Source organism: Rattus norvegicus, chromosome 3 (genome assembly GCF_021556685.1).
Source record: "Rattus norvegicus strain SHRSP/BbbUtx chromosome 3, alternate assembly SHRSP_T2T, whole genome shotgun sequence".
Lineage (NCBI taxonomy): Eukaryota > Metazoa > Chordata > Mammalia > Rodentia > Muridae > Rattus > Rattus norvegicus.
Window position 1 is genome coordinate 144,233,177 of NC_141536.1, and position 22,173 is coordinate 144,255,349.

General features: G+C 48.6%; 1 protein-coding gene across 1 annotated transcript in view; it reads left to right on the forward strand.

Annotated features, from left to right (window-relative positions):
* The first annotated feature begins 11,508 nt into the window (after positions 1-11,508).
* The window catches only part of Mmp24 (matrix metallopeptidase 24), a 43,767-nt gene continuing 33,102 nt past the window's right edge, over positions 11,509-22,173 (forward strand). Inside the window, 1 exon segment of the mRNA NM_031757.1 lies at positions 11,509-11,774. Coding sequence (NP_113945.1) covers positions 11,610-11,774 — 165 coding nt within the window. The 5' untranslated portion in view covers positions 11,509-11,609.

Consider the following 22,173-nt stretch of genomic DNA (forward strand, 5'->3'; position numbering starts at 1 on the left):
TGCAGGGTGCCGTACAGGAACGACGGATGTGGGTCTCATAGTTGCCTCTGCTACAGTCTGATGTTCACAGCATTAAAGTTCTGAAAGGTGAAAAAAACAAAACAAAACAACAACAACAACAAAAAAAAAAACTACAAGTACTTCATGGTTCTCCCAAGAGCAGAAGCTAGATTTTAAGTGTGTGTGTAACAGAGAGACAGAAAGGGGGTTGCGGGGAGAGGGAGAGAGAATTAAAAAGGGACCATGAGAGAAGAAAGGAGGAATAAAGTGTGGGCAGGCCGGAGAGATGGTTTGGTGGTTAAGAGCTGGAAGTGGGTCAGACACCCTCTTCTAGCCTCCACCAGCACCGCTGCTCACTCACGATACACAGGTGAACATGGGAGCCACACACTGGCGCAGGTAACATAAAGATAAATAAATCCTTATAAAGGGAGGGTGGGTGAGTGAGAGGGTCATGGCGTGCACATGGCTTGGAGGCAGGAGGAGGGAACAGTTGGAGGAGCAGGGAGGAGAGCAGGAGGAGCAAGGAAGGCAGGGGAAGAGGAGCAGACCAGAGCAAAGGGTAAAGACGTACAGAGCGGGAAATGCCAGAGTCAAGCACATCGCTTTCTGTGCCAACTTTTAAAAAGGGTCAAAAACTCCATCATGCCAAGTGAAAGAAGCCATGTTTTGAAGTTCCACGCCGCGTCATTCCTTGACCTGCTGGTAAAGGCAGATCTGGTGAGCCTGGATAGGTACAGCCTGGGCAGAAGGGGAGGCTTGGATTCAAATGACAGAGGACATTTTTGGAGAATGATCTTCTCTACATTTTTTATCGCATGGCTACATGTTTCTAAAGCTGTTGTCAGTAGCGTACTGTGCTACCCAAACAGCAACTTCACTGGATATAAATTAACAAGCTGTCTCCTCATCACAAGGATGCAACCTCTCCCAGGGGCCATGGGTGGAGAATTGTTTTTCATATAATTTTAGGACTGCCTTCATCACCGTGAGCTGGTCCTTCCCTCACCTCCCAAAGGACCTGAAATTTCATCTGATGGCATTTATTCTGTTTACTCTGGTTACCCCGTCTCTCTGGGGACGGTCCAGCTCCTGCTTGCAACACTGGGAATGATGTGAAAATATAGTTTACCGTTAGCATTTCAGTCAGGATGTCAGGTTAACTGTAATCATGGGCTGGTGGCGAACAGGCCTCTGAGGGGCCAGGATCCAGCCCAGTGAAGGTGTGTTGGCAAAAGGAGACCTAGAATGTCTCAGACAGGACACTGGACGCTGCCACAGAAGCGGGCGATGTTCTGGGAACAGGGAGGAACTTGTGACAAGAACACACTGGGTTGACCTCACAGCTTGGCTCCAGACTGGCTCTGGGCGTGGGCCAGGCTCCTTCTCAGCTTTAATTTTCCACTCTTCCTCATCGGTCCAGTCCCTACTCACAGCAGGCTCACAATCCGCGTCCGCTCCTAACTGACGCTCCCGACACTTGCCTTGTGCAGCATGGCAGCCCCTTTAAAGTTGTGTATCTCGTTTGATCCAGGGGAAGGAGCATTCGCCTTCCTTTTCACAGAAGTAGAGAGACCTAGGAGGTTACACGATTTGTCTGAAAGTCATCCTTTGAAGTTACAGCCTGGAACCCTTCCGTTGCTTATGCTTTGCTGCCCCCTACTGGAACTATACCATAGACACCAAATTGCAAACAACAGTTCTCTAGCGGGCTTCAGTTTGTGTAAAAAGTATTCACCCATAGTATGCTAGACAAGGTCTGAACCCACGGAAAAGGTGGAACCACACAAATGATTGCTTAATCACAGTTATATGACCTCTGTGAAGTACGAGGTATAGGGTACAAAATAGGGTCTGTGGCCTAGTCCAGAAGTTTAGGGAATCTTGCATAAAGGGGAATCCATACGGAGGGTGGGGGATTATTGTCCGGCAATAATGGGGAAGGCTAAGGTGGTATCAAAGGTGCGGCACAGGACTCCGGGATGTGCACGATGGAATCCGGAATGCTGTTTGGAACCCCTTAGGAGGAGATGAGATTTTGAATGGCAAGGACAGGGTGTGGCTTTGTCTGTTACAAATTGGAAATTCCACAGGGAAGGAAAGCAGAGCCATAAAGCAGGGGCTGGGCGAGCAGCTGAGCTGAGGAGATCAGGGTAGTAGATGGAGATGGTACTAGTACCCCTGGCGGTAAAACTGTGGGAGCTGGTGTGTGTGCAGACAGAGTGCAGGTTGTATTTAAAACTGTGGTAATGAGGGGCTGGGGATTTAGCTCAGTGGTAGAGCGCTTACCTAGGAAGCGCAAGGCCCGGGGTTCGGTCCCCAGCTCCGAAAAAAAGAACCAAAAAAAAAAAAAACTGTGGTAATGAACACAGAATAGGAAGAGGGCTTCTAAGCATCCTGAGAAACCTCTGCAGTTACACTGAAGAGATAAAACCAGTTGGGGGGGGGGGGAAACTAGAGGGAGGGCCCCGAGAGGTAAGGAGGAGCACGTGATTGACAGCTTAAAACAACTCGAGCAGACAAGATGGCTCAGCAGCTGAAGGAGCTTGCTGCCAAACCTGAGGACCGGAGTTCAAGCCACATGGTGGAAGGAAAGAACAGACTCCCTACAAGTTGTGCTATGTGTGTTCACATGCACAATTAAATATTTTTTGAGGCTTAGAAGAGCCAAGGGATGGTGAGTGACTTGGGTAAAAGGTTCCAGAACAGCTCACCAAAGCAAGTCACAGGGAAGTTCCTTCTTCATGGCTGTGTAATATGCCATGTGGGGAAAAATGGTTTTGAAGTGGCACTCAGGGGTCTGGGCCAGCCTCATGAGTTTGTGGCTTCTGCGTTCACATGGGGCCTTACACTGTTTAAATGTTCCACTTTTACCACTTTGAAATTCTTAGGTTTGAACTCACTTTGTAGCCAATGATGACCCTGATCTCCTGCCCTCTCGTTCCCAAATGCTGGGATTACAGCACACACACACACACACACACACACACACACACACACACACACACACAGAGAGAGAGAGAGAGAGAGAGAGAGAGAGAGAGAGAGAGAGAGAGAGCGCCCTGGCTATCCTGGAACTCACTCTGCAGATCAGGCTGACGTCAAACTCGGAGATCCTCCTTCCTGCTTCTGCTACAGGTTTATATTTGAACAAGAAGTTCTGAGTTCTCATTTTGCACTGGGCCTTGTAAATCATGTACCAGGTTCCGCATGGGGACAAATGCAAGGCAAAGACCCAGGCATGATGGCACTTGCTTGTAATCCCAGCACTCTGCAGGCTGAAGCAGGGGGTTACAAGTTTGAGATTCTGTCCCCAAAAGTGTTCTATTTATTATTATCATTATTATTATTATTATTATTATTATTATTATTAATTGAGGATATTTGTCTAAGTGAGATAGTCAAAGACCAGTCTGGGCTAATTGAAACCTATTTTAAAAAGAAAAAAGAAGCAAGACAGTGGTAGGGCATGCCTTTAATCCCAGCACTCAGGAGACAGAGGCAGGCATAGAGGCAGATCTCTATGAGTTCAAGGCCAGCCTGTTCTACGGAGTGAGTTCCAGGACAGCCAGGGCTACACAGAGAAACTGTCTTGAGAAACAAAAACAAAAAGAAGAAGAAAGAGAAAAGAAGAAGGACAGAAAGAATGGATGAATAAATAAATTCATTAAGTAAGGAAACAGAACTTTTGGACACATAGTCATAATTGCTGAGTGCTACATGGAAATTGAGTTTTAAAAATATTATCTGAAAAAAATATTATCTGTTCATACAGCTTTGTTCCAGATGTACTTCCCGTTGGTCAGTTTCTTTGATTTCCTGGATTTCCCAGCCAGAACGACTTCAGAGGCCTCAGAAGTTCTGGGAGACCTAGTCTAAGCCGCCCTTATTCGTTCTGTCCCATGCATGCGCAGTCTTAGCCCTTTCACCCAGAGACTGGCTCGCTCAACCTGCTTCTTTCCACAGAGCCGCTGCGTAGCCGACTTCAGAGTCACAGCCTGTGTGTGTTCCAGCAAGCCAAGTTCAGTCACCCATGAAAAGCAGCTAATGCAGGCTAGTGTGGGAAGAAAGAAAAAATGTCCCTGGGATAAACAGTTCCGACAGTGGCTGTGATCCTCCAGTCTTCTCTCTCCATCCATGCTCCATTTGCTTTGGGGGGGTAGACACCCCAAAATATGTCTGTTAATCCCATCATGTTTGTCAGATTGTTACCAGGTTTAGGATCACAGGCTGCGCCCCAACCTGTGCCAGGTTTGGCTACCTGTCCTCAATAAGTCAACTAAAACATGACAGTTAGTGGAAAGCAGAAAAAGTGGTGTTCAATATGGCCACCCTGGGAAGACTTGGCATGGAGGTGCCCTGCTGGATCCCTATGCCTCTCTTCTCACAGTGGCCACATTCTCATTCTCTCCTGTCTGTCTCTCTGTGTCTGTTTCTCTGTCTGTCTCTGTCTCTCTGTCTCTGTCTCTGTCTATGTCTCTCCCTCTTCCCCCCCTCCACCACTATTAATTTGGTTGTTTTAATTAGCTCACTGAGGACAGGTGGCCAGGCCTATCTCGCTAGGGCACAGGCTGTGACCCTAAACCTAGTAACAGCTGCTTAAGGCTGTTTGTAAAAAGTCGGAAATTCTAATGAATGAACAAAGAAACAAGGGCTTGAACTTTGGTGTCTGTTTCTCGGCTTCTGCTACTGTTTGTTCTCTAGATACGTCATTGGGCAAGTCATTTCCCCTCTTGCCCTTTCCTTAGAATCCAACAGGCAACAAAGTTAGAAGGGTAGAGTGATACAACGTAGATAAATTACCTCACACACTAACACACTGAGCCCTCTTTAGCTTGTAGCTACTACAACAGGAATTCAAAGGAAGGAGGGGGCAGGTGGCGCTTTCCCTGAGCTGGACCAGCAGCAAACGAACCCTCATTAGTTTCCTTTTAGATTCCTAATACGAACTTCACTTTTGTGGCCGTAGTGATGACTCAGCAGTGATGGGGGCTCTTACAAAAGACAAAGGTTCGGTTCCCAGGTAACTCACAGCCATCTGCAACTCCAGTTCCAGACATTCTGACGCCCTCTCCTGGCCTCTGTGAGTATCAGGCATGTACATGGTGCACATACATACATGTAGGCAAACACTCCTGCATATAAGGTGTTTTTCCTTGATTGTTTCTCTTCCTCCTCCTTGCTCCCTCCTTTCCTTCCTATTTCTCTCCACATTTCCCTCCCTCCTCCCTACACCCCTCCCTCCTCCTTTTCTTCTTTTTCTAACTCATGGGCATGGGCATGGAAGCTCCCACTGGAGTGTGGGTAATATACCAGGGGTCACAGTCCTGATGAGAGTTGCCTCTCCCTAACCCAGCAACCATCAAAAGCCACGAACTCCTCAGCTAGAGGTGGGGGTCCTCCTCCAGGATTTCTTTTTTTTTCTCCTTTTTTCATCTTTATTAATTTGGATATTTCTTATTTACATTTCTATTGTTATTCCCTTTCCTGGTTTCCAGGCCAACATCCCCCTAACCCCCCCTCCCCTCTTATATGGTTGTTCCCCTCCCCATCCTCCCCCCATTACCACCCTCCCCCCAACAATCACGTTCACTCGGGGTTCAGTCTTGGCATGACCAAGGGCTTCCCTTCCACTGGTGCTCTTACTAGGATATTCATTGCTACCTATGAGGTCAGAGTCCAGGGTCAGTCCATGTATAGTCTTTGGGTAGTGGCTTAGTCCCTGGAAGCGCTGCAGGATTTCTTATTTACACGGTTTTTCTCATTTTAGCTGTTCCTACTTGGTATCTTTAGCTGGTTCCTCTCTGTTAATTTCTAGCAACAGTTAGAAATTAAGACTTCAAGACTTGTTCACTATAATTTTGCCCCTCTCTGAACGTACTTATTCCTAAGTAATTTTGTCTGGTCTCTTGGCCTTAAAATATTTTTCTTTTGAGCCTCTCCACGTTGTACTCCACTCAACACTTGTACAGAAGGAGCGTGTGTGCCACTTGCACTTGAGTCTCTAATGGCTGCCTCCGTCTTCACACGCCCCAGAGGAGACACTTGATATTTCAACTCAAGCTGTTCGAGGGACCTTCTTTGTGTCGAAGAGTCAGTCGCGACAGCATTGCAGCTGCTCAGGTCAGTTCTCTGAATGTGACTCTTCTCTCACACTCCACAGCCAAAGCTTTCTCCACTCCTCTTTCAAAAATCCTTCAAGAACCCAAGCACATCTCAGTGTTTCCACAAGGATCTTCACCTCCACCTCGATGTCTTGGAACTGGATGATGGCAGCAACCAGTTCACCTGCCTTTCTGCTTACGGCCTTCCCAGCTCTCCTCCGCTCAGAGAAACCAGCGGTTCTATTAAGACCTAAGTCAGAAGTTGTCTCTTCAATTCTCAGAAACTTCCAATAGGGAAATCCTCCTAGGACCCACCCCCTTCTTCCTCTCCACCCCCTCTCTGACCTCTGCATTGTTCCTTAAGCTTGCCGGATGGCTCCTTGCCTTAAAAAGTCTGCCTGCTGTTCACTCTACCAGAATCACTTCTCCATGCTTCAACACTGCTCTTTCAGAACCACACACACACACACACACACACACACACACACACACACACCCCTCTAATTTCAAGTCCCCACTCCCCATTTTTCTCAATAATTACTACTATGTAATACTTATTTTATTAATTTTTCTTGTTGTCTGTCCCCTCTATTTTAATATGCAAATGCCTTATGAAAATCGAGAAGTTCTTTTGTTCTGTTTTCATTTTTATTACATTTTTAGGAGGAGCACACAATCGTCACAATATGCGTGTAGAGGTCAGAGGTCAACTTATAGGAGTCGGTTCTCTCCTTCCATGTTGTAGATCCCAGGGATCAAACTCAGGCTTGTCCGGCTTGGCAGCAAAGAGACCTTTACCCAACTGAGTTAACTTATTGCCCAAAACAGAATTTTATCTGATTTGTTCAATGCTGTATCGTATCACCGACAAGAGAATTCACTGCAAAGTTGGCATTTAACCTATATTCACTGAACTAAAAAACATTTTTTTAATGTATGCCTCTACTCTATTTAGAGTCATCCAGTGATTCCCACAATGGGGTTCTTAAACCCTTTGGTCTCAAGAACCCCTTTACACTCTCAAAAAGCACAGATGAGGGGTTGGGGATTTAGCTCAATGGTAGAGCGCTTGCCTAGCAAGTGCAAAGCCCTGGGTTTGGTCCCCAGCTACGGAAAAAAAAAAAAAAAAAAGCACTGATGACCCTATCAAGTTGCTGAAATATATACATGTGTGTGTGTATGTGTGTGTGTGTGTGTGTGTGTATTTTGTTATATACATTGTATGTGTGCACAATTATCTGAGGAATTAAAACTGAGAAATTTTTAAACTTGCATACGCTCCATTTAAGATGATAACTCAGGGCTCTGAGGCGAGCTCAGTAGTAGAGCACTTACCTAGCCTGTAAGGCCCTGGATCTAGTTGTTAACACCAACAATCAATACATAAACAAACAACTGAAGAATAAGACTGTTAATACAGATAAATTCTATACTAGTAAAACATAGTGAGATGACGGGAATTACTCACATTTTTTTTTTAAATCTGTTGAAAAAAAACAGGCTTAATAGGGGCTGACTGGATTTCCATGCCTGCTTCTGTATTGAATCTACAATATAGGCCAAGAAGCTTCTAGAAAAGCAGGCGGCACTCTCAGGAGAGAATGAGAGTCAAAACACTCATATACTGCTGTGCCTCCCACTCTACATGGCAAGTTCCTGATGGTCACTCACAGCCCACCCCTGTCACCTCCTGCCACCTCTAGACAATTCATTCCCTCCCCTGTCCTCCCATAAGGCACTGCTTTCCTCTCTCTCAAGACATACATTGTGTTAGCCTCTTGTTATCTATATTACTGTCTGTCTTCTGAGCTAACTGTCTTCCTCCAGGCAGCTACCTACTCAAATCATCTTTATATTCCCAACCCTCTTGCAGTGTCTGGCACTAAAACACTATGTAATAAGGCATATTGAAAGAAGAAATAAGGGGGCAGGGGAAGTCTCCTCTCCCTATAGTGACTTTCCTACAGATACAGTATTTCTTCACAAGATTACAGATGTCAGTCAATGTGGTAAATGTGATATGATAAAGTGCATTACAGACAGGTGTACCCATATGGAAATCTCATAATAAAATCATATTTCGTACAATAAATGCATACTAAGTTTTTTGTTTTTAAATAAAGGTTAAGTTGGACATGGTGGCGCACACCTTTAGTCCCAGCACTTAGGAGGCCGAGGCAGGCAGATCTCTGTGAGTTCAAGACCAGCTTGGTCTACATGGTGAGTTCAGTTCCAGGTCAGCCAGGGATACCCAGAGAGAGCATTATGTGGTCTTTCATATATAAAGTGTGTGGGGGGGGATGACACACTGGTTTCGTGTTTCAAAGAAATAACACAAGGCTGAAGGAGATAAAGGCACATTGAAGTCAGCCACCAGGCCAGTGCTGGAATCCAGGTATCAGACTTGAAATGAAATACTTTTCCTATTTATCCCATGCCTGTCTTGGGGTGAGAGGCTGAGAAGCCAAGCATTCTGGTGAGTAAGAGATTTTCTGAAGCCTTCTAAGCCACCTCCAATTTCCGGACATTTTCGCCATCTTTCTTCGCCCGTAAGACCATCTTAGGAATTCATTATATGTATCGACTTGCTCTTTTTTTTTTTTTTCCTAATTTAAGGCTTACACTATTTTAAACCAATTGTCCGTCCCTGGGAGTATGTGCACTCGAGTACACGAACCCACAGAAGCCAGGGCATCAGATCCCCTGGAGCCAAAATTATAGGCAGCTGTGAGATACCCACCGTAAATGCTGGGAATGGACCATGGGTGCCCTGCAAGAATAAGAGAGGGGCCTGGGCGCTTGTTAGCCGCTGGGCCGCCCCTCCAGCCACTTACTCTTATTGGCGTCTTCTTATTTACCTGCTGCCACCTCCACCCTCCAGCCCTCCAGCATGGGACAGCACTTAGTTCTGGATCGTCAGTAGCAGTTCGTGGGCACTTGGTCTTAAACGCAGAAGGCTCAGTGGGCTCCACTCATTTTCTCTCCCAACGCAACGGCTCCCAAACCTTCCCCAAACAGGCGTTATCTTTCCTTGGCGTTCTGCACTGCTCTCGTTTCACCGCTGCCATAACTTACATAACCTTGCTTTGTCTCCATCTCCTCCCTAGGTTGTAATCTGTTCGACGAATCTGCCAGTCCTCAACCTCTTTGCACTCCCAACTGCCAGCTCCCCCTCTCTCTTGGAGGCCCTCCTCCCTTCTCCATGGCTCTTTGATAGCCTGAAGTTCAGCTCTTTGGAAGGGCGGGGTGTAAAATGTGTATATGTGTGGGAGAGGCTGCCCTTGTTCATGCGGGCACCTTGGCTGTCAGAGGGCAACATCACCCCCAGGTTCCATTTTATTTATTCTTTTGAGACAGGGACCCTCAGCAGAGCTCACCATTTTAGCTAGACTGACTGACCAATGGGGCCCTGGGATCTTTCTTTTTCTTTTTTTTTTTTTTTTTGGTTCTTTTTTTTCGGAGCTGGGGACCGAACCCAGGGCCTTGCGCTTCCTAGGTAAGCGCTCTACCACTGAGCTAAATCCCCAGCCCCGGGATCTTTCTTTATCTCCCCACACCACCAGTGTTTAGATGGCAGACACACGACTTTTACATATAGGTACAATGGCTCTGAACTCAGGTCTTATGCTTGAATGGGGAACACTTTACCCACGGAGCCATCCCTCCAGCCCCAGGCCTGTTTCAGTCTTTTTCCTGCTCCAGTCTCTTTTGACTGTCTCCAGATGGGCCCTTGGCCCTTTGCTCTTTTCCTACTTCTCTCTTTCAGTGTCCCTGCCACACTTCATCTCAACTCATCCCTATGCCCACCCATCTCAAAGACCGTGAAGCAGCTTCCGGTTCCCAGAGGTCTAACTCCCAGCTCCTTGTCACCTCCCCTGGGATAGTCCCCACCAGCAGGACTCCTGTCCTATGACAATGCCATAGTCCACCTTCTGCCACTGGCCACCACCTCCTTCGATGACCTCTGTCACCCCTATCCTCTACCATCCCAGCAGACAAAATGTGCTTTGAGGCCAGATCACTCCAGCTGCACCCTTATGAATCATATATGTTTGGCAAACTCAGTCAGGGCCTCTTCTTTATCCTAAATTGGTTTATGATAACAACCTGTTCCACGGGGCTTCTCCCAGGACTGCGGGAGGAATAATTCAGTGACAAGCTTAGCCCAGTGCCCGGCCCTGTGTGTAGTAGGCATTCAATAAACAGTAGTATTGTTGTGATCCGCGTGTCCATTTACGGAGGCGATTGAAGTTCTCTCCCAATATTCTCATCATTCTTTACCTTGGGAGGGGACTAACACGAAGCACGTGTTAAATTCCAAGGAGCAACTGTGGACAGTGGTAATATGGGCATTGTTTTATAAAACCGAGATGAACTAGTGCTTGCGCATACCTCAGAACTCCCAAATCACCATAATTTATACATTATCCTGCTGAAAGAAAACAACAAACAAAACAAAACAAACAAACCCCAGGCACCATCCCCAGGAAGAACCAGGACAATCTCCCAACCCTCACCACCTTCACCTTTTCTAGCACTTCCCAGCAGATCTCTATAGAAACCACATAGGGACTCTCAGGTACTCCACACACACTGCCCCAACCCTCCCCCTTCCCCCTCCCCCTTGTTTAATTCCGGCCTTTCCTTCAGGGCCTTGCTAGAGTCCCACTGTCTCCTATAAACCTTCCTTTAGCCCCCCTGAGCCCGGACTCCTGGAATCCTTTCTCATACTTGATCGACAGTATCCTGTTTGCCTTGGTGCTTACATTTTCTTACTAGGTGTAACCCTCTACACCTTGGCTCGTGAATCTCCCTTTGAGCTCTTGTAGCCTCAGAAGCCCAGGGCACTGCTGGTGTTCTCTAGAAGGTGTTCCATCAGTGTGGGACATTTAGTGGGTGGGTGATCGCTCTTCCTCTGAGGGGTAAAGGAGGGAGTTTCGCAGAGGGGTCTCCCGACCCCGGTGAAGCACTGCCCAGGTCTGTCCTTTTGCTTCTCAGCACCACCCTTCTAAGCGCCTGAAACCCCTCATCAAGCATTTCTTAGCTCATCCTCTTCCATCTCAGGTGGTCTAGCCAGACCCCTTTTCTCCAGTGTCACGCCTTAGCCCTTCTCCCCCTGGGCTAGCCTGGAGTTACAGACCCCAGGCCCGGCTAGCCGCCCCAGGGCCAGCATTATTTATCTGGCCTCTCCGCCCTCCCTCGGGGTTGCCCTCTTTGCACGCGGCGCCTGGAGCGAGCGCCTCCCGCAGCCCCGCCGCCGCCGCCCGCAGGTCCCGCTCGGGCGCTGCCCCGGCGCCCCCGGCCGCCCCTCGCCGGGGCGGGGCGCGCGGAGGCGGGGGCGCGCGGCGGCCGAGGCGGCGGCGGCGGAGGCAGGCGGGCCAGGCGCGCGTCCGCGGCGCCGTGACTCGGCGGCTCCGCAGCGGCTGCAGCGGGAGGACCCGGCCGGAGCCGCCGCCGCCGCCGCCGCCGCCATCGCAGCCGGGCGGCCGGGCCCCCGCCGCCGGGATGCCAAGGAGCCGGGGCGGCCGCGCTGCGCCGGGCCAGGCCGCGCGCTGGAGCGGCTGGCGGGCCCCGGGGCGGCTGCTGCCGCTGCTGCCCGCGCTCTGCTGCCTCGCGGCGGCGGCGGGGGCCGGGAAGCCGGCCGGGGCGGACGCGCCCTTCGCCGGGCAGGTGGGCAAGCGCGCGGGGTCGGGGCCGGGGCCAGGGCCGGGCAGGGGGCGGCACCGACCGGGCCTCGTTCGGGGGGCCTGCGCCGGGTCAGCGCGGGGACCGGGCGGGGCCCGCGGGCCGGGCTCCGTTCAGCACCGCGGACAGGGGCGGCGGGCGGGGGCGGAGCGGAGGGTCGGGGTGGCCGCGGTGATGGTGGGGTGTGTGGCCTGCAAGGCTGTGTGTGAGGGAAACCGTACGCCTCGGAGTAAATAGTAAGCGCAGCCAGTGTGTGGTGGGCTGGAGGAGAAGCCGAGGATGTTGGAGCTGGAGAAGGGGGAGGGAGGAGAGCGAGGAAGGACCGGATCGCTGTCTCGGTAGCTGAAGGGCCGTCGGGATAGACTAGATCGGCGTGGCCCCACCGGGCAGAGCGGAGGCCAACCGACAGTGGGGGTGGGGGGGGGCGCTGCAAGAAGGCACATTTCAACCCAATGCAGGAAGTTTGTAACAATCGGAGGTGCTCAGCCAGCCTAGGAGGCGGTGAGCTGCTCATCACTGGCATGTGCAAGTCGGAGCTCCAAGAGGGGATTGGATGGATGCTTGCACAATGCTTGCATGGATACATGCATAATAACAGTCGTGCACTATGGGCCAAACTTGGCGCTATGTTTCATAGGAACTATCTCATTTAACCCCAGCATGTATCCTGTGAGCTTGTTGAAGCACCTGTCCCCATTTTACAGATGAGGATAGAGACCCTGAGAGCTTAAACAATTTGCTCAAGGTCACAGAGCTAGTGACTTGACTCTAGTCTGTTCCTATTTAAGCCAGGACGTTATGCTGTATGGGGACGGGGACAGTTGTACTAATTCTTTCGCTGTCTCCCAGCCTAGAGCCTGGAATTAAAAAAAAAAAAATGATGATGATGATGTTGAACCAGTGTGAACGTTGCTGGAGGAAATTGGTGATTGCCTGAATTATCCTGAGAGAAGAGTGTTTGTTAAGTAGACAGGCTGTTTAGAAGAATTTGCCAGAACAGCAGTTTTTTAACTGGGCAAGGGACTCAAGGGATCATAAATTCTCTGAAATTTTCTGCTAATTTGTGTTTATAGGTGGAAAAAATGTATGTTTTTCTAGCAGGGAAGTTCCAGATTTCCTCAGCCTCTGCAAAGACGATATGTTTAAAGAAAATTTAGAATGTGTGAAAGAATCCTTTGCCCAGCTGATAGTCTGCCTCTTAGGGGTTCATAATCGTTAGCTGACTTTCAATGAAAACTTTCTCTAGTTTGCGGTTTTAGCTCTATCAAAGTGATGTGGTTCATGGCTTTCCACCTTAGCAAAAGCAGGATTCTTCCAGACTTCCTGAGTGTGTGCAGGGTGAGGCAGAGGAGTCTACCTCGGGGTTTAGGATGTGGGCTTTCATCTGACCTTGGCCCTAACATCTTTGATCTCTCATCGTCTCATCGGCCCTGAATGAGCTCACCTTGGAGACCTTTTTATGCCCGTGGTATTTTGCACATTAAGAGAATACATTTGCTTAGCTATGTCAGGATTTGAAGGCAAGATTCTGTTTACACAGCACTTATCCGTACCAGCCTTCCAGGCTTCAATTATCCCGCCTCTCGAACCCTTCCTTCTCGGTTTCCAGCTGAAGTTTTCCCATCATGAAGGGCCACCTCCCGGAATAGGCACATTTCATCCTGGGTTATTTTTGTTGTTCTCTGTGGATTTCTGGAGGAGTTCATTTTCAACCTGACCCGCTGTCTCCAGATGTGGAGTTCTTTCATAGAGAAAGGATGGCTTCTTTTATCTTTGGGCCCTGTCCTGTTACTACTCATCCCTTCCTTGGATATCCTGATCAATCCACAGAGCACCCTGATCCCTTTCACGGCTCAAAACAGATAGCCTGGAACACAACACCTTGTGTGTGGGTTACTTTTATCTGACTGCATTGCCTTACATTTCTCTACACCGATGTCCCACTGATGTCTTTTCAACCCCCTTCTCTCAGTCCTTCCCCCACTTGGCATAGCGTTTTCTTACCTGAAAGGGTTTAATATGAGCTGCAGCCTGGAAATTTTCTCTTTGCTCTACTTTTTCTGGATCACTTATAAAAAATTAAGTCAGCCATGCCCCGGCATGGTCTCTTGGGGCCCCTTGCAACTCCTTATCCATTCAGAGAAGTGACAACTGACTGTTCCCATCTGGCCTTTCCTGTCCCTAAGTGCATTCCCAGGTCTTGATGGAAGCCTGACCATCCCAGTCCATTTAAAATATCCAATATGCGATCCAAGACTCTTAGAAATTATGGAGGTAATTTACATCTCATTATCCCTTACTGAACACTAGTGGGTGAGATGACTGGAACTTTATCGTTGCTTTTCAGCCCACAGAGAGTGTTGCTTGCTCCTCTTTCTGGCTTGAAGTCCCTGGGGTCTGACCCTTCCCTACCTCCCCATTAGCAGGCCGTATCTCCCACTGTTCATAGATAATGCATCTCAACTCCAGACGAGCTTGCCTCTCATCTATCATAAGACAGGCTGCCAGGGTTCCCCAGGCATGGTCCCACTGCTGCACCACTTCCCGTTCATCAGAAACCTCTCCTTATGGTTCTGGGTCACACTTGCCTCTCTAGGAAACCCCCTTCCTTCTCCCAGCATCATTGATTCCTCTTGTTATTGGGAACACTGAGAGGCATCTCCAGTCACTATGTCACTTAATTTTTGAAAACACACATGGTTTGGGAAGGGAAACGTTATCTCAGGCAAGTTTCTTTCCCACCAAGATTGAACACAGTTCCCAAGCGTGCATACTCATCTGTAAGCATTCTGTTCTCTATGTCCAAGGGTTATGCTCATCTGAAATAGGCACTTATAAGCTTATAGGTCTCAAGGTCCCTTCTTCTTCTTCTTCTTCTTTTTTTTTTTTTTTGGTTCTTTTTTTTGGAGCTGGGGACCGAACCCAGGGCCTTGCGCTTCCTAGGCAAGCGCTCTGCCACTGAGCCAAATCCCCAACCCCTCAAGGTCCCTTCTAAAACCTTTCTTAGGGAACAGGGAGAGGGCTCAGCTGGTAAAGTGCTTGTGGTACAAGCATGAGGCCTGAGCCCACTCCCCAGCACCAACTCAAAAGCCTGGGGTAGCACCCATTTGTCACCCCCATGCAGGGTGGGGAAGAAACAGTGTGCCCGAGGCTTGATGGCGAGCCAGTCTAACCTAATTGTTGAACCTCAGGTCACACAAACACACAAATGCATGTGTGGGCACATACATGTGGACACACACACACACAGGTACCACACACACACACATACTCACAGGCACACACATACAAATGCATGTGTGGGCACACACATGTGCACACACACACACAGGTACCACATACACAAACTCACAGGTACACACACACACACACACGCACACACACAGGTACCACAAACACACATACTCACAGGTACACACACACACACACACACACACACACACACACACACACACCAAAAAGAACTTCTAGAGGGGTGCATTGCCTGCCTTCCCTTTCCTGGACCTGGGGTTCACTGCTCCCATTGTAAGCAGCAGCTTCACAGTTCACCTTTGAGCTCCATCGTTGGACATCATCCAAACAGCAGTGACAGGCAGGGAAGAGGGATTGAGAGGCAGCCATCACCATAGCAATTGCCGAGTAAACACACCGCAGCACTTCACAGTTACATCTTCAATTGCCTTAAATGAGGTGTCCAAGGGCACAAACCTTGATTGCCAATGATTCAAACCAGAACGTGTCCCTGGCCTCCTGACTTCTAAATTGAATGTGTTTTTCTTTACTATCTTTGGCTTTTGATTTCCTGTCTCTTGTCTTTCATTACCAAGCCCCATCCCCCCCCCCCAAATTTTTTTATTCGGTTTGGTCTTTGCTTTGACTTTCTCGAGAGCTTCTTTTGTATTTTGTGTATGGGGTGGCGGAGGGGTGCTACCAAGTCTCTGGTTGTCTTCTTGCCTTTGCTGTACTTGGAGCATCCCTTTCTCTTAGTACTAGCTAGGGAGAATCCTCATCTAAGTTTTTGCCCTTCCTAGGTATAATTTGATTTCGAAGAGAATCAAAGTTGACAAAGTGAAGCCGCTGAGCTCGAGCCAAATGCCTGACAGAGTGTGACTCTGACGCGGGGTGTGATGGAGGCTTGCCCGTGAGTCTGGTTTTGGGGAATGTGCTCTGAGTGGATGGAGAAGATTCTCTGGTTTGCACCTGCAGTCCGGGAGGTGAAGTGCCCCGGATGAGGCTGAGGCTGACAGGCCTATTAAGACGCCCTGACACGTCCCCACGTCCCCAATGCTTTCAGCGTCCCCATAGCCTCCAGTACATTCCACTCTTGTCTGGGCAAAAAGAGCCCATTAGAAGTTCTCCCTGCTACCTGAGCTAAACCTGTCCTGCTTCTTGTGTTACTATGGATTTTCCTAACAGCCTTTGGCGCTTTGGACTTTCCAGCAGTTGTCAAGTATGTGGTGGGGTCCTGACAGCTGCCTCACAAAGGAGCCAAGGAAGCTGGGCTCACTTTATGGATGAGTAAACAGGGGTTCAGAGAGATGACAGGGCTTCCTCATCAGCTCCTCCAGGGACCCACACACAGCAAAAGACACTACAGTGACACTCTATCTCTGTCCCTGTGCTCAGTGCATTCCCCTCTGCCCAAAACTGCCTTGGCTCTGTGTTATGGGAACCAGCCTTTTCGGCTCTCACGAATGTCCCACGCCAGAGCTTGAAAGGCAGTGGTTTAGAAATGAGTAAATTATACCGCTGGACGCAAACCCTAACTGGATCAAAAGACTTGTGTTTGGAATTGCTTAGCCTTGCAGAGAATATGAAATCCTGTGGACTCCCAAATGAGGAAACAGGCGGAAATCACCATCCCCTCAGTGTCTGACACCTAACGGGATAAAGACTTTTAATCTTCATGTCTGTGTCCAAGTATTCAGGAGTTCTCTTGAAGAATACATGTTGCTTAGTCAGGGTTTCTCTTGCTGCGACGAGACACCATAACCAAAAAGCACGTTGGGGAGGGAAGGGTTTATTTGGCCTACACTTCCAGATCAGAATCCATCCTTGGAGAAAGTCAAGACAGGAACTCAAGCAGGGCTGGAACCTGGAGGCAGGAGCTGATTCAGAGGCCATGGATTGGTGTTTTTAATGGCCTACTTTACAAGGCTTGCTCAGCCTGCTTTTTAATAGAACCCAGGACCACCAGCCCAGGCTATCTCAGATAGAGGGAAACGGTGGGGAATGGAGGATTAATCCAGGCAGGGAAAACTGGGAAGCACGGCTCCTCCTGAGTCCGTGGTGTGTTTAGGAGAGATGGGATAATTGGATCTATCAGAGGCATCGAGTTACTTGATTGTTTCCAGTAAGAGCATGGGAGGAGAAGGGGCTGGAAAGGGAAGCTGTGAGCAGACTGTAAGATTGGCATTGGTCCAGGGTCTAAGGGACCTCACAGAAGGTATCTGCGCAGAGAAGTAGCCTCTCGGAGCACCATGAGGAGGCTGAGGGGCCTGGCTGCATGTGCCCCCAAGCAGCTCTGAGTGGTGGTTGTGGCTCTGTGTGTTTTAAGCTCACTTAACAGGACTTTGGCCTGAGTGCCAGTGGTAGGGAGTGGCGTGTGGATACAGGTATGAACTCTGACCGTGCCCCCACCCTCGCTGGGGCATCTGCTTTTTTCATTTGTTTATTTTGAAGTGCCAGAGCTCGAGCCCAGGGCCTCACGCTTGGTGCATATTAGCGCTGTACCCTGAGCCACACTGCAGCCCCTGCACAGAGCGCCGAGAAGCAATCACTTGGGTTCTCTGGACTTCAGAATTCATTTCACTCCAGTTCTTTTTTTTTTCTTTTTTTTTCTTTTTTTCGGAGCTGGGGACTGAACCCAGGGCCTTGTGCTTGCTAGGCAAGTGCTCTACCACTGAGCTAAACCCCCAACCCCTTCACTCCAGTTCTGATAGGTTTTACAGCACACATTAGTTTTGACAGTCGACTTCGATCTACGCTGTAGTAGTATGTATGGCAAAGCCATGCGTGTACTAAGTATATATGTATATGGCTTGGATATCTGTGTACCCATAAGTCCCTAGATGACATTTTACAAAGAGTTATGCATGTAGCTCTAACAAAGCAGAGAAGAGCAGGCATTGCTACTCAACTTTTGCTGGCACTTAATATTTTTTAAACTCAATCCTGCACCACAAACATTTAGGTGTCTCCAAAACAGGGGTGTTCCTTCACTTTTTTCTCTCCCCACCTGCCTTATAACAGTGACCAGGCCCAGCCAGTCCCCAAGCTGAGCACTTGTTCACTATCCTCCCTTCCTTACACATCTGTCTCAGACTAAAATTCTGTTTCTTGTTTAACTTTAGGACCTTCCCTCCTAAGTGGCCACTTGCCCGCCTCTAATCCTTTAGGAAGGAATCAGAAAGATGTTTTAAAAATAAATGTATGTGGCTCTAGTTTCGTATAATGGCACACACCTTTAAACCCCACCACTTGGTAGGCAGAGGCGGGTGGGTCTTGGCATAGCACTTTCCAGGCCAGCCAGTAACCACGTAGTGAGACCCTTTCTCAAAAACAAACAGGGCGCTGGGGATTTAGCTCAGTGGTAGAGCGCTTACCTAGGAAGCACAAGGCCCTGGGTTCGGTCCCCAGCTCCGAAAAAAAGAACCAAAAAAAAAAAAAAACAAAAACAAAAACAAAAACAAAAAAAAAAAAAAAAACAGGGCTGGAGAGATGACTCAGTGGTTAAGAGCACTGACTGCTTTTCCAGAGGTCCTGAGTTCAATTCCCAGCAACCACATGGTGGCTCACAACCATCTGTAATGGGATGCTCTCTTCTGAAGTGTCTGAAGAGAACTACAGTGTACTAACATATAAATAAAATAAATCTTAAAAATAAAACAAACAAACAAACAAACAAAACAAACAAAAAAACAAATTGTATGAGATGTTGAGTATAAAGCCAAATCACATTCCCTAAGTGTCACGTTGGTAGAGTGCTCGTGCAGTGTGCAGGGAGCCCTGGGTTTCATCCCCAGCACTGCATAAAGCTGTGGCGGTGCATACCTGTGACCCCAGAACATGGGAGGGGAGGCAGGAAGACCAAGAAGTAGTTCTAGGCCATTTTCATGCACTTTGGGCCAGCCTAGATTACAGAAAACTCCTCTCTCTCTCTCTCTCTCTCTCTCTCTCTCTCTCCCTCTCCTTCTCCCTCTCCCTCTCCCTTTCCCTCTCCCTCTCTCTCTCCCTCTTCTTTTCCCTCTCCCTTTCTCTCTCTCTACACACACACGCACCCACACACACACATGCACCCATCCACATGCACGCACCCACACACACACACACACACACACTGGCACACTGACACACACTGACACACACACACATGCACATTGGCACACACATACACACACACTGGCACACGCACACACACACGTGCACACTGGCACAAATACACACACATGCACACATGCACACATGCACGCGCACACACACACACACACACACACACACACACACACACACACGCACGCACACACAAAGGCCGGCAAGCTGGTTCAGTGGGTCAAGGCCTGTGCTGTCTGATGCTGCACAGTTGGTGGCATGAGTTTGATCCTCATAATTTACATAAAGGTTGAAAGAGAGAATACAACAAAGTCGTCCTGTGACCTCCACACGGGTTCCATGTATGTGTGCTCATACATATGCACACACACACAGAGACAGACAGACAGACAGATGGGAGAAATAATAATGAATAAATAAAAACTTTAAACAAATGTTAAAAAATAAAACCAATATGGCACAAATTATAGTGTGTCTCATGTCACCTAAGAGCTGTACATACCTGCTGTCCGTATTGACCATTTACCCAAGGGCTTACAGTGTGGTATGAATGATAGCTATAGAGACAGTAAGCACGTCATTGTCGAGCTGGATGGTGATCTCCTGTTGTTGGTTTTTTTATTTTTTTCTTTTCTTTTTTTCAGAGCTGGGGACCGAACCCAGGGCCACTGAGCTAAATCCCCAACCCCGGTTTTATTATTTTTATGTCTTTCCGAATGCTTAAAAAAACTTGGGTAATAACAAAGATTTTAATGCAGTCCAACTAGACCGTCTTGTTCCTACCCTCTTCTTGCTTAAGTGGCTTTTAGGACAAAGACTAACTCATTATTACTAAACTACCACTAATTTTTAAAAGGACTTATTTATGTTTATTTTTTATGTATGGGTGTTTTGCCTGCATGGATGTCTGAGTACCCAAGAATGCAGTGCCCTCAAAATCCAGAAGAGGGAGCTATTTCCCCTGAGGATGGAGTTACAGACAGTTGTGAGCTGTCTTGTGGATGCTGGGAGTTGAATCTGGGTCCTCTGAAAGAGTAGCCGGTGCTCTTTTTTCCCCCCTAGATATTTATTTACTTAGTGTATATTGCAGATGGTTGTGAGCCACCATGTGGTTGCTGGGAATTGAACTCAGGTCCTCTGGAAGAACAGTCAGTGCTCTTAACCACCAAACCATCTCTCCAGCCCCAACTGCTACCAATTTTTTATTGTGGAAAATGTTCAAACAAGCACAAAAATGGAAAGAACACTATGGTGAAGCCCTTGGGCCCAGCAGCCACCAGTCAGCCCTGTGTGGCCCATGAGACCTAGTGTGGCAGTGCGCTTCCTACTCTCAGACTCCCGATTTTATACCCACTCTCTTCACTGGTCACTAGGCTCCAGCCACCTTGGCCCACTCGGCTTCTCTAGTCTTCAAACACCTTCCCTTTAAGAAATTGAATGGAATCATCTCCTTTCCGGAATGAATCGCAGGGCCTCATCCGCTTGTTCACGGGTCTTATCTGAGATGTTATATAGTTGGGGCAGAGAGGTCATCCCTGACGTCACAGCCAACATCTCTGATGTTCGCCCCCAGCGCCTCATCCTGGTCTTTCACATATCACAGTTTCAATGTTTATTACTTGCGCATCTCTCTCTCACACCAGGTCACAGGGTCACAGCAGGTCACAGGGTCACAGCAAGAGTTCAGTGGAGAACAGACATATAAAGCCTTGCCGATGCTGTAGCATGTGACAGACTCTCAGTCAGGGATGTGATGGCACCACTGGGAGGACCAAGGATGTTCACTAAACCTGGGACCCATGGGGTGGGACACAAGTCACACTTTAAAGGATATCTACTAGTTCAGCAGGACAAGGCCAGAGTGCAAATGGATGTGGTATTCTATCGTGAAAGCGAGCCGTGGTCTGCAGGGTGTGTTCAGGCAATATGGTAGCTCAGTAGAGCTAAAGGATAGATGATTTGGGGAAGGCTGACAAGAAAGGGCTTGGAGCTTGTTGAAATCTGGGCTTAGACTTTGCAAGTGGCAAGGAGGAACCAGAGGATGGACCCCCTTCCCCACCCCCACCCCTACCCCCTAACTCAAATAACGGAAACTTACAAACTAGATAGAGGCTATCTAGCTCGACCATTTTCCCACTAAAGAAACAAACAGCCTTACCCACCGGTCTTTGTCTCCTCTTTCCTTGTTCCTTAGCTCATCAGTAAGCAGAGGGAACTAGGAGGGCAGTGGGAAGAGTAAGGAAGACCAGGCCTCCTCCCTCCTTAGGGTGAATGGGAGTGTGGCCACTCTCCTGGGCTCGATCAGAGGCCTTCCCAGAATTAGAAAACAGACATCCCAGTGCTGACCCAAAACCCCAAATGGGCCACGTCCTCAAGCCTGGTGATTGTCTAGCTTGTGGTGGCCTCTTGGGAATGGGCCAAGGACATTGTGTAGAGCTCCTGGGAATTCCCACTAGCGCACTTACCCACCCACTTAAGAGGCGATGGCAGCCAACAGGCATTAAGGTGTTGACAAGAACCTCAGCTGGCTGTTGTGGGCGATCCTGAGGGCCTTTTTTAGACTGGCTAGAGCAGGAGGGGGAGGAGGAGGAGGAAGAGGAGGAAGAAAAGAAGAAGAGGAGTAGGAAGAGGAAGAAGAAGAAGAGGAGGAGGAGGAGGAGGGTGCTTTTGGAAGTAATGTAGAACTAGTGTGAGTGTGTAGCAGGACAGAAGGAACCCTTCTGGGAGGCAGGAGCCCCATTTCTGACTCCCTTGCTAACTTGCTCTGCAATTTTAAGTACATGATTTCTCCTCCTTGCATTTCTGCAAAGCATGCATGTAAAATTACAGGATCTTCTAAGTATTCCCAAGCATCACGTTTCCTGGACCCTTGGATGGTTATGTATTCAGCAGGAAGTTTTTTTTTTTTTAAGTAGTTCTAACACAGGAGGAGGGGGGCAGCAGCAAGTGTCCTCCATTACAAGGCCGGAGGAGAAAGTTTTTAATGGGATAGAAATTCAAGGGAACAGACTCAGTGACCAAGCTGATCCTGGAGAGGTCACCAGAGAAATTG